The following is a 14,301-nucleotide window of genomic DNA, read 5'->3' as shown; positions in this document are numbered from 1 at the left end:
GGGATTTTAACTTACCAGTAGATTGGGAAAAGCAGGTTGGGACTGGATCTCGAATTTGTCACATGCCTACAAGATGACTTTTTAGAGCAGCTTGTTGATGTGGCCCCTAGGCCAGGGAGTGGCTGTGTTGGATCGGTTGTTGTGTAATGCACCCGATGTGATAGAGAGGTTAGAGTGAAGTAAAAATTAGGAGGCAGTGATCACAATATGACCGAGGCCTAGCAAGGAGAAACTAAAGTCAGATGTGTCGATATTTCAGTGAAGTAATTAGTGGCATGATAGAGGAAGGGGGCACTGGCAGGGAAGAGGGCTGGGCAGCAATGAATGAAGTTTCTGTGAGAAATGAGGAAGGCACAAATAACAAAGGAGGAAATATTCAAATGGAAATTTGGCACAACTGTGGCTGGCACAAGGGAAGTCAAAGCCAACGTAAGATCAAAAGTGAAGGCACACAAAGAAGCAAAAATTAGTGGGAAGACCGAGGATTGGGAAGTTTTGCAAAACCTGCAGAAGGCAATTTTTAAAAAAAACTCATGACAGAAAATAAGTTTACAAGTAGGCTAGCAAATAATGTCAAAGGGGATTCAAAAAGCTTCCTCGAGTTTATAAGTAAAAGAAAGGTGAGTGTAGATATAGGACCATTAGAAAATAATGATGGAGGAATAATAATGGGAGACAAGGAGATGGCAGAGGAGCTGAACGAGTATTTTGCATCACTGTGGAAGACATGAGCAGTGTGCCAAATGTCAAAGGGTATGGGGGTGGGGAAGGGAAGTGAGGGCAGTTACTATTTCAAGGGAGAAGGTGCTCAGAAAGCTGAATGGGAGATTAAGTCCCTTGGACCAGATGGTCTGCACCCTTGGGTTCTGAAAGGGGTAGCGGTAAGAGGTTGCGGAGGCCTTGGTAACGATCTTTCAGGAATGAAGAGATTCTGGCATGGTCCTAGAGGGCTGGAAAACACAAATGTCACCCCACCATAAAAGAAGGGAGGGAGGCGGCACAAAGGAAATTATGGACTGCTTGGCCTGACGTCAGTGGTGGGGAAAAAGTTGGGGGCTACTGTCAAGGATGAGGTAACGGAGCATTTGGAAGCACATGGCAAGATGGGCCAAAGCCAGCGTGGTTTCCCGAAGGGAAAATCTTGCTTGAACAATGCACTGGAATTTTGTGAAGAAACGACAAGCAGGTTGGATAAGGGAGATGAAGTGGATGTTGTTTATTTGGATTCAGAAGTCTTTGACACGGTGCTGTGCATGAGGCTATTTAACAAGAGCCCACGGGGTAACAGGAGACATACTAGTGTGTGCAGAGCATTGGCTGATCAGCAGGAAGTAGAGAGTCAGAATACAACGATCATATTTTGGATGGCTGCCAGTTGCTAGTGGGTCAGTGTTGGGGCCGCTTCTTTCGATGCTGTATATAAATTATTTAGATTATGGATTAAATGGCTTTGTGGCCAAGTTTACAGGTAATATGAATGTAGGTGAAAGTGTTGAGGCTGCAGAGGGCCTCGACAGATCAGGAGAACGGGCAGAGCGGTGGCAAATGAAATTCAACGTTGGAAAGTGGTATGCTCGTGCCCACTGGTAGAAGAAATAAACGGGCAGCCTTATTTTCTCAATGGGAAGAAAGTTGAAAATTCCCCGATGCAGAGGGACATGGGAGTCCTTGTGCAGGATACCCTGAAGGTCAACTTGCAGGTTGATTCGGTGGGGAAAGAGGCAAATGTGACGCTGGCGTTCATTTCAGGAGGAGTAGAAGATCAGGGGTGTGACGTTGAGGCTTTATAAGGCACTGGTGAGACCTCACTTGGATTATTGGGAGCAGTTTTGGGCTCCTCATTTAAGAACGGATAGGAAGGGTACAGAGGGCTCTGGATTGGGCGCAGGTCATTGGGACTAGGCAGAATAATAGTTTTGCACAAACTAGATGGGCTGAAGTGCCTGTCTCTGTATTGTACTGTTCTGTGGTTCTCCGTCACAGAAATCCATGATTGTAAGTATGTCGCCTGGAGAGTGGCTACATCACCAAGGACTACACAGTGTGCATCAGCCACAGCAACCTGGGTTCGATCCTGATCTCAGTACTGTTTGTGTGGAGTCTGAAGGCTCTCCTTGTGACAGAATGGATTTATTTCCCCCCCACCTTCCTAAGTGCTCCAGTTTCCTCCCCCATCCAAAAGACTTGATGGTTGGTTTGGTGGTCCCTTAGGGTGTGGGCGGGGGAGGGGGGTAGGATCTGCCTCACCAGCCTCTTCCCGTTCTCCGTCCCCGCCGTCCTCCGCTCCACGACCACCGTGTCGATCTGGTTCCCGTCGCAGGCGATCAGCTTGGCTCGCCTCCCGTCGTACTGTGAAGGCAAATGAGAGAGGAGATGGCTCACCTGCAGATGCAGGAACCAAAACTCTGTGGGGAGGACACTGGAGCCCTTGTGGAAGGTGAGAGGGGATAGCCTTGCAAAGGGTCGTGAAGGGGCGGCCTCCATACAGAGCGCAGTGGATAGGTAGAGGAAGCTGCCAGAGGAAGTGGTAGAGGCGGGGACAATTACATTTAGACAGGGTCATAGATAGGAAAGGGTAGCGGGGTGGCCAAACTATAGCCCACAGACCATTGCCCATTTTTAGGTGGCATGGGGTAAATTTTAAAAGTAAAATGGCGCATTAGAACATAGTCACTAACAATAAATTGCTCTTGGTGTTTATGGCACTTCTTATTTTCAACACTAGATGTCGCTGCCATTTTGAACAACTACTAGACCAACCGGTTTCGCTGTTCCTCATCGATGAAAATGCTTACCTCAGTTGAAAAAAAAACTTTTACCTCAGTGGATTAAACATGGCAGAACCAAAAGGATGGAAAATAGTAAGGGAGTGCCGAAAATTTCAGACACGGTAGGAGCATGAATACCTTTTTTTTCCACAGGAGTCACAAGGAATCTGTTAACTCTAATAGACTATCTGCAGATTTACACATTGCATCATATTTGTTAAGTTGGACCCTTGGGCCATGGACTGGATTTGCTGAGGGTTGTGGAGGAATGTTAGAGACCACCTTCCCCCCTTTCTTGATCTTTTCTCCTGTTCTTGTTTTTGCAGCCAGATTTTAATTTTGCACTGCTTTTTGAATGAGAGTTTTACAGAATGCTGTTGTATTCATTTAAAGAGCAGCAGATACAGAAATGTCCACTGTAATTAATATGTGATCAATAAACTACTGTAATGTCAACAGTTAAACTGTTCAGTAGCGTCGTAAAGATATTTTGATAGAAATGTATTTTCGATGGTACAGGGATTTTCTGGTCAAAAACACTGGTTTTCTTGCGGTGTAACTGGTTGAAAACCTCCGGGCTTAATATTGCGTGGCTTGTGACTCTTTCAATTTGTATGCATGTGGCCCACAACAAAAAAAAAGTTTGGCCACCCCTGGGGTTGATAGATAGGGGCCAGCTTAGATGAGCACCTTGGTCAGATGGGCTGAAGGGCCTGTTTTCACGCTGCAGAGACTTCCCCCGAGGACACAGATGGCTTAAAAAAATAAGGACAGCTTTGTCACATCCCTGCTTTATGGACAACACTCTCTGTGTGGCCTCTCAGAGATCTGCCTCCTACACTCCCATAAAAACACACGAAAATGCTGGAGGAACCTAAAGCTGGTAGAGCTCCCGGCCTCGGAATTTTGCCACCTTCTGGGATAAGCACCGAATTTTTCCAACCTCCGGTTAAAATTTCCCAATGTCCCATCTGCGTCCTCGATGTGCCTCGATGCTAACCTGACTTGCCCAATCCAAACTCTATATCGTCTGTGGTCTATCTCCCCAGCCCCCTTCCAGCTCAGCTTTGGTGACTGTAATTCACTTCTCTCCCATTTCTTCTCCTCCCTCCGAAAGTTCTCCTCCCTTGAAAGTTTGGTTTGTGTGCCTCTCTCTGCGAAATCTATCTGAGGGATACTCCCCTGAAGAAGTTTGAACAAGTTCTGTGTGAGTCTCTCTCTGCTCCCCTCACATTATACTCTGCTCTGGGGAAAGGGTCACTGGCCGGCTTCTCTCTCCACAGCTGCCGCTTGACTAGCTGAGTTTTCCCGGCATTTAGGCTTTGATTTCGGAGCCCAGCGAGCTGCAGTTTGGCTTGATGTTCACTACGTTTCCTGGGGCTCATTCACGGGCCACTCCCCCCACGGTGTCTTGGGACATCCCAGATCTTTGTCTTTATTCCTAACTAGGATGTGACTAGAATCCGTTACCCCTGCCTAATTGCTCCAAGAACTAAGCAAGGGGTTGTGTGATCTAAACCAGCCATTCAACGCCTTCTTTCACCTGCCCCCCCACCCACCCCCCACCTAAAAGTCGACAAAGTTTATGGGCCCCCTTCCCTGTGAAGCAGTCGTTTTCCTTTCTCTGAATTTCTCTCATACCGTCGACATGGTAGTATGCGAGATGAAAAGGAATCAAGGCTTTTTCTTAAACGATCTACAGGCCTCTGTTAAGAATGGCTGATCTGAAGGGCATTGGTCTTGGCTTTCCACATTGAGAAACAGCAGCAGATTTCCATCCCCTAACAACATCAGTGAATCAGAGGAATTTCATGGCCGTCATTACTGAGCTCGATATTTTGGTGCACAGAACAGCACAGACCCTTTGGTCCACGATGTTGTGGTGGCCTTTGTAAACCTATTTCACACCAATCTACACCTTCCCTCCTTCACTGCCTCTATTTACTTAAAATCTATTTTCCAGTCTAAGAGTCTTTTAAAAGTCCCTTATTGTACCAACCCTCACTACCGCTCCTGGCAATGCATCCCAAGCACCCACTACTGTCTCTGTGGGGGAAAAACACCTACCTCTGATGTCTCCCCGAACCTTTCTCCACTCATCTTAAACCAATGTCCTCTGTTATTTAGCCATTACCGCCCTATTTAGAACTTCTCCCCCACCACCCCCCCACCGCTGCCCCAACCAAGCCAAATGTTCTTTGGATGCTAATCTTCAGCAGGTGAAGTCTGGGTAGGTCACATACGGAGTCAATTTAATCCATCGCTAACACTCTCCCGAAGGGCCACACAGCTGATAGGGAGCTTGACAAACGCACGGTGCGTGGCAAGGTCCCACTGACAGTGGCGAAATAATAGCAGAATCACAGAAATGCTGGATGAACTTAGCAGGTCTCGCAGTGTCCATGGGAGGTAAAAATTACACTGGACAACGAAGATTTCGCTTCCTGGACATCTTTGGGTGTATTTTATGGATTTTGGGCTGCTGATCTCGAAAGTCACCTTAAAATTATCACAAACCGCTTTTTAGACATAATATAACCAATTTTTGTGATTTCCTGTCATATTTTAAGGCTACTTGTATATTGCCCACAAAACAAGCTGTCTTGGTCAGTCTAAGTGTGCCTGGGAGTGTACTCAGTGCAGATACTATGCAAATGTTGTCGGAGGCCCAGCATGCTTACTCAGGATAGAGGCAGACAGGCTATAAGAGCAGCTCACATACAGTGTACAAATGATGTACATTCAATCTACTGAACAGTACAGCACAGAAACAGGCCTTTGGGCCCTTCTATTGATATAAATCAGTGGTTTTCTATCTTTTTCTTTCCACTCACATCCCACTTTAAGTAATCCCTCTACCATAGGTGCTCGTGATTAGTAAGGAATTGCTTAAGGTGGTATGTGGGTGGAAGGAAAGAGTTTGAAAACCACTGTTTCAATCGTACTGAATTGACTTGTGTGCCACAGTTTCAGAACTCCAAAGGAAATGGGCCAATGACAAAATATTTCAGTAACAATTGGGTCTAGAGCGGTGATTCTCAACATTCCCTTCCCACTCACATCCCACCTTAAGCAGTCCCTTACTAATCACAGAGCACCGATGGCATTGAGATTAATTAAAGTGGGATGTGAGTGGGAAGAAAAAGGTTGAGAACCACTGATATGGATCGAACGCATGTTGATGCACATGTTCTTCGTGAATAGCACAGTGAGTGCACTTAACAATTCCATTTTACCTCTTCAGGAAGATTCAGTGCAGCAGAAATGTCTCGCCAATGTCGGAACAGCTGCAGTCCATTCTGTTACATTTGTGGCCAAGTATTTGCTTAAGGCTCAAAGATGCAGCATGACTGCACTTATTCAAAAAGCCTATGAGCTCTACTTCGGTTGTAAAATTGGTGACCAAGACAAACCCTGGGCTCCTCACATTTGTTGTGCAACATGTGCAGTCAAATTCCCATGGAGAAAATAACATAATTTAAGAAATAAGTACAATATTTTGGCCAAAATATGGCAACCTTATCTGGAGCATTTTGGTGCACAGCTGTAACAGCAACCCACCATTCCAAAAAGCTAACAGAATACATAAAGACAACACCAGTGGAAGCCGATGAGAAAAGACTGGCTGAATTTTTTTCTTTTTCATCGTTTTTCTGTTTGTCACTTTAATTGCTTTAATTATTGTTTAATTTTCCAAAGTTTTTTGGGGGGAGGAAGTTGTAAGTAGGCTGGCATCGTGTTTGCATCTGAGGTGAAGTATTCTAAAAGGAAGTGTAAATATGTAAAAAAGAATTCTTTTTTTTCCCCCCAGATATGATTCTACATCTTTGGAAAAATGTAAAAATAAAATATGTGCAGTCAACCTGAGAGCTTGGCCCAGCATCATTATGCAATTAAACATGCTCCATTCAATGTTTCTCCAACTTCCTACATGATACAGCAATTCTGAAATTATCTTTGTGTTCAGCTTGAAGTTGTCTATCATAATCCCCTATTATTTTCAAGAAGCAAACCTTATGAAAATAAATTGTTGTCCAGCGTAATATAACTGACATTTCAGACCTGAGCACTTCCTCAAGGTTTGGCTTTCTATCTTTACCTCCTTTGGACGCTGTGAGACCAGCTGAATTCTTCCAGCATTTCAGTGTGGTTTTTACTACAATCACAGACTTTCATGTTTCACTGAGTTAAAAGCAATATCACCAGGTGTTGGTTCAGGAGTAGCTATTAGTCTTGTGATTCAAACCAAGTTAGTGGGATCTTTCAACAATGGGTTGCAACAATACAGTCAGTTCCATCAGCTGTGAAGCACTTTGGGTGGGGGAAGGGATGATGACGAACAAATTGGCTCTTCTCTCCTTGTTAACTGGCCAAGTTCACCTGAGACGCAAAGCCTCGTTCTAAACTTGCTCCGTGCTGCCTTTCTCCAGGCCCCTCCCTGCACTACTGTGTGTGCGCACGTGGGCAGCCATCCCATTCATGAACTCGGCGGTTGGGGGGGAAGGGAGGGTGGCGTCGTACCTCCTCCATCAGCCGTGCCTGGCCCTGCAGTAACATGGGCATGATGGCTTTCTGCAACAGAGACACCGAGCCGGGGTAGAGCATTCGTCGGCCGAACGAGCTGGCGATTAAGTAGCTGCAAAACAAATGGGAGCTGGGTGAAGCCACTCCGGCTGACCAAAACGTTAGGGAGGGCTGGTCAGGCAGCGTCTGCGGAGGGAGGGATGGACTTTTATGGTTCAGACTGCAGGCCAAGGTCCACTCTGCTGCTCTCTCCGCAGACAACGCTTGACCTGCTCAGCACACCGGTCATTTCCATTTTTAAGTCAGATGTCTAGCATCTGGGCAGGCTGAGCTGGTGGGTGCTCCATTTCAGCTCGGGTTTACCACCACACATACCAAGGTAGAGTTTGTTTTGTGAGCAATCCGCTAGCCCACCCATACATAGTACAGCAGTTATTAACACAGAACAGAGCCCAGAGTTACAGGTTTAGTTTCTATTTAACCAATTTGAGCAAGGGGAATAAAGGACATTTAGCGACTCTTTCTCCTATCGTTGGGGGTGCCAGACACTGCACATGGTGATTCTTTGTTTGCCTTATGGCAGACATAATTTAAAGTATTCAAAGCACAGAAATGCTGGTTTCGCAGCGATAAATTACCAACATTTCAGGTGCAAGTGAAAATAGGAAAGCATCTGAATTAAAGGTTCACACACACATAGAGCCGAGGGAAAGGCAACAGGGGAAAGGGGGGTTGGTGTGTGGGGTTAATGGAAACCAAAGAAGTCACTGTGAATCTCATCCATTTGAAGGGTGCCCAGACGGAAGATGAGGTACTGTTCCTCCATTGTGCGGGTGGTCTCAGTCTGGCAGAGCATGAGATCATGGACAGACATGTCAGCATGGGAATGGGGCGGGGAATTGAAAAGGGTGGCCACTGGGTGATCCATGCTATTGCGGCAGACACAGCTGAAGTTAAAGTCTATCATGTATGTAACATTTTTTAATGTAGAATTATATGACAAAAATAGAAACTTGAACTTTGAAAGGAGGCTTGTGCACAAGCACACAGACACGCAAACGCACGTGCACATGGACACACACACAGTACATCACTCCAAGTTAGGATAAGCAATAGAGGAATCAAAGAGGTGCTATTGGGTTAAGTAAAAACACACAATACTAGGGTATACAGGGCACAATGTTCTACCTTCAAACGGATGGGGTCCGCACTGGTGACACCATCAGAAAGGGTGGACACCAAACTAACTGTCTATTTTTGTCCAGTGATTCAGCAGAAATTTTTTTTTTACATTAAAAATATCCCTGTAGTGAGTTCTAACAACAAAAATATTTTTGACAGCCCAGCTGACACGTATCAATAGACCTACAAGGCTAAAACTCTATGATCATTTGCTTTTTGAACCTACTAAGGCGCTCCAGTCAGTCGTTGTTATTGCCCGATGACGACACTTCGAATCACGTGGTTTCATCTGCACCAGCAAGCGCTGTTGTTTTTGTTGCTGCTGGTGTTTTTATAGTCACTGCTTTTGTCAAATATTTTGGTGCTTTAACTACAATATTGTGGCCATTAGAACTGAAATCAATAACTGTTTTGAGAATGAAGTATTACAATATTGTAATTTAAAGGTGTAATTTTAATTTTGCTTGTTGTTTATCTTAGTGCTATGGCCACAACATTCAGAGATATACAGAAATTACGATTTACAAGGAACGTTAGTACAGAAAACATTCCTAAGGATTTGGAATGGTTCGGTATGGTCTATGGAGGGGGAGGGAGGGTGGCACCATGAGTTACTGTACCGGGTGATGCCACTGAACAGAGGTGCAGTGAAACGCAGATGCTTGGTGACAGACGCTTTGTTGTGGCTGGCGGCAGAGAGAGTGGCTCCCACTGCCCGACGACTAACTCACCTGACAACCCGGCAAGGGTATCTCAGGAGGTTGGTGAAGAAGCCGTCTGCCGAGCCCCTGTGCTTGTGCTCCGGCCTCAGGAGAGGAACGTCGCCCTTCACCACGCTGCCGCCCTTCCTGCGTTGTGGAGAGACAGTCATTCGGTGGCAACCCACAACCCGAAGGGCCGCCATGAGCAATTGAGGGGGGGGGGGGCGATTGGGCCCCTGCCAGCCTGCTAATGGCAGTGGGTCGGATGGCACAGTAATGAGCAGGTGCGGCGTAGGGAGCGGGACCTCAGGCACATGGTGAACAGGATACCAAACGAATCTAAATATCTAAATCTCTGCTGCCTGCACATTATCCATACCCCTCCACTCCCCACGAGTCTATTCAGATGCCATTTTATTAACAACGTGATAAAAGCCGATTCCAGCCATGTAAACCTGTGCTGCCCAATTACACCCAATTAACCTGCAACCCCTGTATGTTTTTTTGGAGGCTGGGATGAAACCAGAGGATCCAGGGAATTTCCTTACTGCATAACCCTCCATTCTTCTCAGTTGCATGTCTCTTAAAAGATCCAATTGTACCTGCCTCCACCACCATTCCTGGCAGCACCTTCCACGTACCAACAGCTCTTTAGGACAATCATGCCTCCTGTACTTATTCCCAAGCACCTTAAAACTGTGCCCCCTTGTGTTAGCCAGTTCAGGCCGGAGGGGGGGGGGAAATGCCTCTGGCTATTCACATGATCAATGCCTCTCATCATCTTGTACACCACTATCAGGTCATCCCTCATCCTCCAAGGAAGAAAGACCAAGTTCACGACCCAACCTCATGAGACAGGCTCTCCAATCCAGGCAGCATCCCTGTAAATCTCCTCTGAACCCTCTCTACAGCCCCCCACCAGAGCTGAACGTCATATTCCAAGTGGAGTCCAACTGAGGTCTTATTTGGTTGGAACATTTCTCATGGTGATGATCTGAACTTGGCCCCTTGCCTGGTTCTCACAATGCAGCCTTCCAAAATATCCCCTTCCCTCACCTCCTTCAGCGACTCAGCTCCTCATCCCCTGTGTAGCCAGCACACAGCACCCTCTTCTGCCATGGTGGTCAAACCAGGGCTCTGCCATCCCTCGCCCCCCTCAACCCAGTGGATCAGTGAGGGGTTCAGCGGTTGAAGGACCCACACTGGTTACTGGCGCATGGGTGGGAAAATGTGGAGCTGCCGCTGGTGGGGTCCCGGGAGAACGGAGACACAGCACTGCTCTGAAGGATTCAACCACCAGGTTCTTGCGTCATTTAACAGGCGTTATTCGGCCTGTTAAAGGAGATGACCGCGTTGGTGAGTAAAGCCGTGCAACCGCAGGGTCTATGCCCAACTTGGTGGCGCCTGTGCTTGGCTGCAGACTCTGGGGGAGCAGTGGACCGGTGCAGGTCATCCATAACTGAAAGACCACCCACTGTTGAAAAGGAGAAGTGGAACCAGATATCAGGACCGGGAATTGAGAGTGCTGAGGGGAGGAAGGGCTCCCGAAGGGGCTCGGACGCTGAAGGCTTCCTGATCATGTTGGAGTTCAGGTGGCCGATAGTTCAAACAGGGGTCCGTGCAGCTGCAGAGGTTGCGGGAGCGCTTAAGGTGAATCCACGGACCCTCAGTCTCTCTCTCTCTCTCTCGCTCGCTCGCTCGCTCATAATGTTCGGGGCGCTGGGCGATGCTCACGGCAGCTCTTCGTCTGCCTCCCGGCAGATAAAAGTTGACGTATTATCAGGTAACAGAGCCCATAAAATAAGAAAAGGGCCTCCTCCCAGTATCCTCGAGGGACAACCCGGCCCACCCTCCAACGACTTGAAGTGCCGTGCCATCACCACAGTCGGGCACTCAGAGAGCACCCGGAGGAAGCTCGCTCCTGCACTCACCGGCCTATAACTTCACTCCAGGTGAAATCCGCCGGCCAATGATCAAAGTCAAAGCTGTAGGCTGCCAACTTCCTCTGCAAGACACAAAGAGCGCAGAGAGGTAGTTAAAGCAGATCACCGCCTGTTTATTTTTTTAAATTTAATTTAGAGATGGAGCGTGGTAACACAACACAACATGGATGCAGCACCCAGACCTTCCGGCCCACAAGCCCAACCTACCGACCCCGTATGCTTTTGAAAGATGGGAGGAAACCGGAGCGCCCGGAAGATATCTACGCAGACACGGGGAGAGCGTACAAACTCCTTCCAGACAGCGCTGGATTGGAACCTGGGTCAGGAGAGCTGCTAACTTTGCTGCCTTAAATTTAAAACATGTTGAACGTTGGCATCGTTGCTCAAGGAACCTAAATAACCTGCTGCTGCCCCTTTAGGGAAATGGAACAGGACCAGGTTGGGAAGGGACTTGCATGCAAGGCCATTCACCATGATGATGGTTAGAGTCTGCTATCAAGTACAATGTGAAGATGAAATGACGTTCAGTCAAGCCCGATGCAAATGAGGAGTTTATTGTCATACCCCAGAGTACAGTGTACGGATGCACTGAAATTCCTACTTGCTGCAGCCACCCACGTACTTTTGTAAATCAAAAGTGACTCCAATGGTTTGCATTCAATTAACCCAGCATGGAAAGAGATAGTAAAAAGTTGATAATGAATCTTTACCCCAGTTTGCAAAGATAATAAACAGCAGCGCCATGAGCACGACACCATTAAAGCGCCAGGTACCCGAGTTCAAATCCAGCACTGTCTGTGAGGAGTTTTTACGATCTCCCCGCGACCTCCATGAGTTTTCCCACCCTCCAAAATGCACGGAGTTGATGGTTAATTTAGGTGTAACTGGGCAGGGCAGGCTTAAATGGCCGGAATTGGCTTTGGTCACGATGCAAATAAAATTTAAAAAAAAATAAAAGATAATAAATATTTATCTCAGTATGGGAAGAGAAGATAAAATATAGATAATCGATACTCACATTTACAGTTAGAACAAGAGAGAAAAAAATTGGCCTTTCACGTTCAAATTTATTGTCATCTGACTGTATGTGCACAACCAGACGTAACAAAGTTTCTCCAGACCATGGAACACATGTTTCTCACACAGCCCATAATAATCGGGAACACACATGAGAATATATGAGTAAGTATTCTGGAATCATTTTCTCAATTTCATTGACCCAAGGTTCAAAAGTGCAGACAGGTCCTATTGTGGAGCTGATTCAGGTCATGAAGGGAGCAGTTGAAAAATAAAAATGACATGGCAACCATTTGACAGCACAGTGCCAAAATAAAAGAGGCCAGTTTGTGACACAAAGTAAAATCCAATTAAGAGTGAGGGGATTAAAGTTAAGAGGAACTTGATGCACGGAACTTTGGCTGCATAGGTTCAGAATTGGCTTGCCTGTCAAAAGCAGAGTAGTGGTGGATGGAATGTACTCTTCCTGGAGGTCGGTTATTGGTGGAGTTCCACAGGGATCTGTTCCGAGACCCCTGCTCTTTGTGATTTTTATAAATGACGAGATGAAGAAGCAGAAGGAAGAGTCAGTAAGTTTACAGAAAACACGAAAGTTGGGGGAGTTGTGGATAATGTTGAGGGCTGTCGTATAGGCAGAATGCAGTTGGGAGGAGAAGTGGCAGATGGAGTTCAATCCAGATAAGTGTGAGGTGATGAATTTTGAAAGGTCAAACCTGAAGATACTTATAAGATACTTAACAGAGGGACCTTGGGTTCCAAACCATGTAATAAAACGGAAAATGTAATATTACACAAAATTTCCTTTAGGTCAACCTTTAGGTTGATAGGATAGTTAAAAGGCTCAGATATATGGCTTCATAAATCTGGTTCAGGAGTCAAGAGGTGATGTTGCAACTCCACAAACCTCGGGTGAGGCCACACTTGGAATATTCTGTCCCGTTCCTCGTTTCAGGAAGGATGCGAAAGCTATTTACCAGGATGTGGCCTGGATTGGAAAATAAGAAGCAAAGGTTTCTCTCTGGAGTGAAGAAGGGTGAGAGGTGACTTAACAAGATTCTGAGAGACAGAGATGAGGTGGACGGCCAGCACCGCCTTCTTTAGGGCAGGAAAAGCAAACACCAGAGGACACGTGTACGAAGCAAAGGGGGGAAAGTTTAGGGAAGACATCAGGGTTAGGTACACAGAGAATTGTGAGTGCTTGCCAGGGGGGGTGGTGGGGGTAGGAACAATAAGGGGAATTTAAGACAGGCACATGGATGATAGAGAATTTAGTTACAAGGTAGGAAAGGTTTAGTTTTTCCTTTGGCAGGTCGGCATAACATCAAGGACCTAAGGGCCTGTACTGTGCTGTAGTGTTCTACATTCAGGAGTGGCCTGCAGTTTTGAAACTTTTAGTGCAGACCTACCTTATTCTCCTCCGTGTTATTTTTCTTGGCCTCAGCCAGAATCGTGATGAACTGCACGTACTCCGGATTGGTCCATCGTCCCACACCTAGCAAGCAGCAACAGCATAAAGACTTGCACCGCACAGCCTCTTTGACAGAGTGAAGCATCCTGCAGAGCACCCTCCCGTTCAGTGAAGATGATACCTAGCACTGTTCAGCTGCACATTTCCTCTGCAACACTGTACCCTGCAACTTTGTCTTGTAATAGCACTCAAAAGTCCGATAAATGTTGGTTGAAGATTTTAAAAATTGTCAGCCCTGCTGCCGGTGTGGACCCAGGGAAAGCAAGGAGCGAAGACACAGCACTCTCCCACAGGGTCCAACCGCCCAGTCCCACTGCTATTGGTTCCGCCTACGTTCGACAGTGGCTACAAGGGGTTTCAGACTCCGAGGAAGCAGAAGACCAACAGAAGGCACCAGAAAACAGGGAGTCCACCCCCCCCCCCCCCCCCAATTTTGAGAAGGAGAGGTGACCACGGTGGCAGACCAGTGAGGAGCCTCTGAGGCTGAAACACACACAGGCAGCGGGGCTACTGGGTGACTCGAGGCGAGGAACCCATGCAGGCTGCAGATAACTACGGTCAAAGGACTCACTCCAGGAAGACTGGCCGAAGGGGTACCAGGTACCGTGTCTGTGATTTGAGAGGATGCCAAGGGTGCTGATGGCTTCCTGATCACGTCAGAGGTTTGGATCTGGAGCTCGGGTTGCCGATAGCCTGAG

General features: G+C 46.9%; 1 protein-coding gene across 5 annotated transcripts in view; it reads right to left on the bottom strand.

Annotated features, from left to right (window-relative positions):
* abhd16a (abhydrolase domain containing 16A, phospholipase) overlaps window positions 1-14,301 on the bottom strand; it is an 87,258-nt gene that overhangs the window by 31,156 nt on the left and 41,801 nt on the right. For 3 of the 5 annotated variants that reach the window (XM_069919494.1, XM_069919497.1, XM_069919495.1), the window contains 5 exons: window positions 13,542-13,627; window positions 11,107-11,180; window positions 9,206-9,322; window positions 7,290-7,404; window positions 2,248-2,349 (listed from right to left, as the gene is read on the bottom strand). In XM_069919494.1, the coding sequence (XP_069775595.1) occupies window positions 2,248-2,349; window positions 7,290-7,404; window positions 9,206-9,322; window positions 11,107-11,180; window positions 13,542-13,627 (494 nt within the window). The remainder of the gene's footprint in view (window positions 1-2,247; window positions 2,350-7,289; window positions 7,405-9,205; window positions 9,323-11,106; window positions 11,181-13,541; window positions 13,628-14,301) is intronic. The other 2 variants (XM_069919498.1, XM_069919499.1) reach the window with 1 other exon arrangement.

The sequence above is a fragment of the Narcine bancroftii genome, chromosome 2, assembly GCF_036971445.1.
Source record: "Narcine bancroftii isolate sNarBan1 chromosome 2, sNarBan1.hap1, whole genome shotgun sequence".
Taxonomy (NCBI): Eukaryota; Metazoa; Chordata; class Chondrichthyes; order Torpediniformes; family Narcinidae; genus Narcine; species Narcine bancroftii.
The sequence above is the reverse complement of the archived record's forward strand: the minus strand, read 5'-3'. Positions and strand labels throughout refer to the sequence as shown.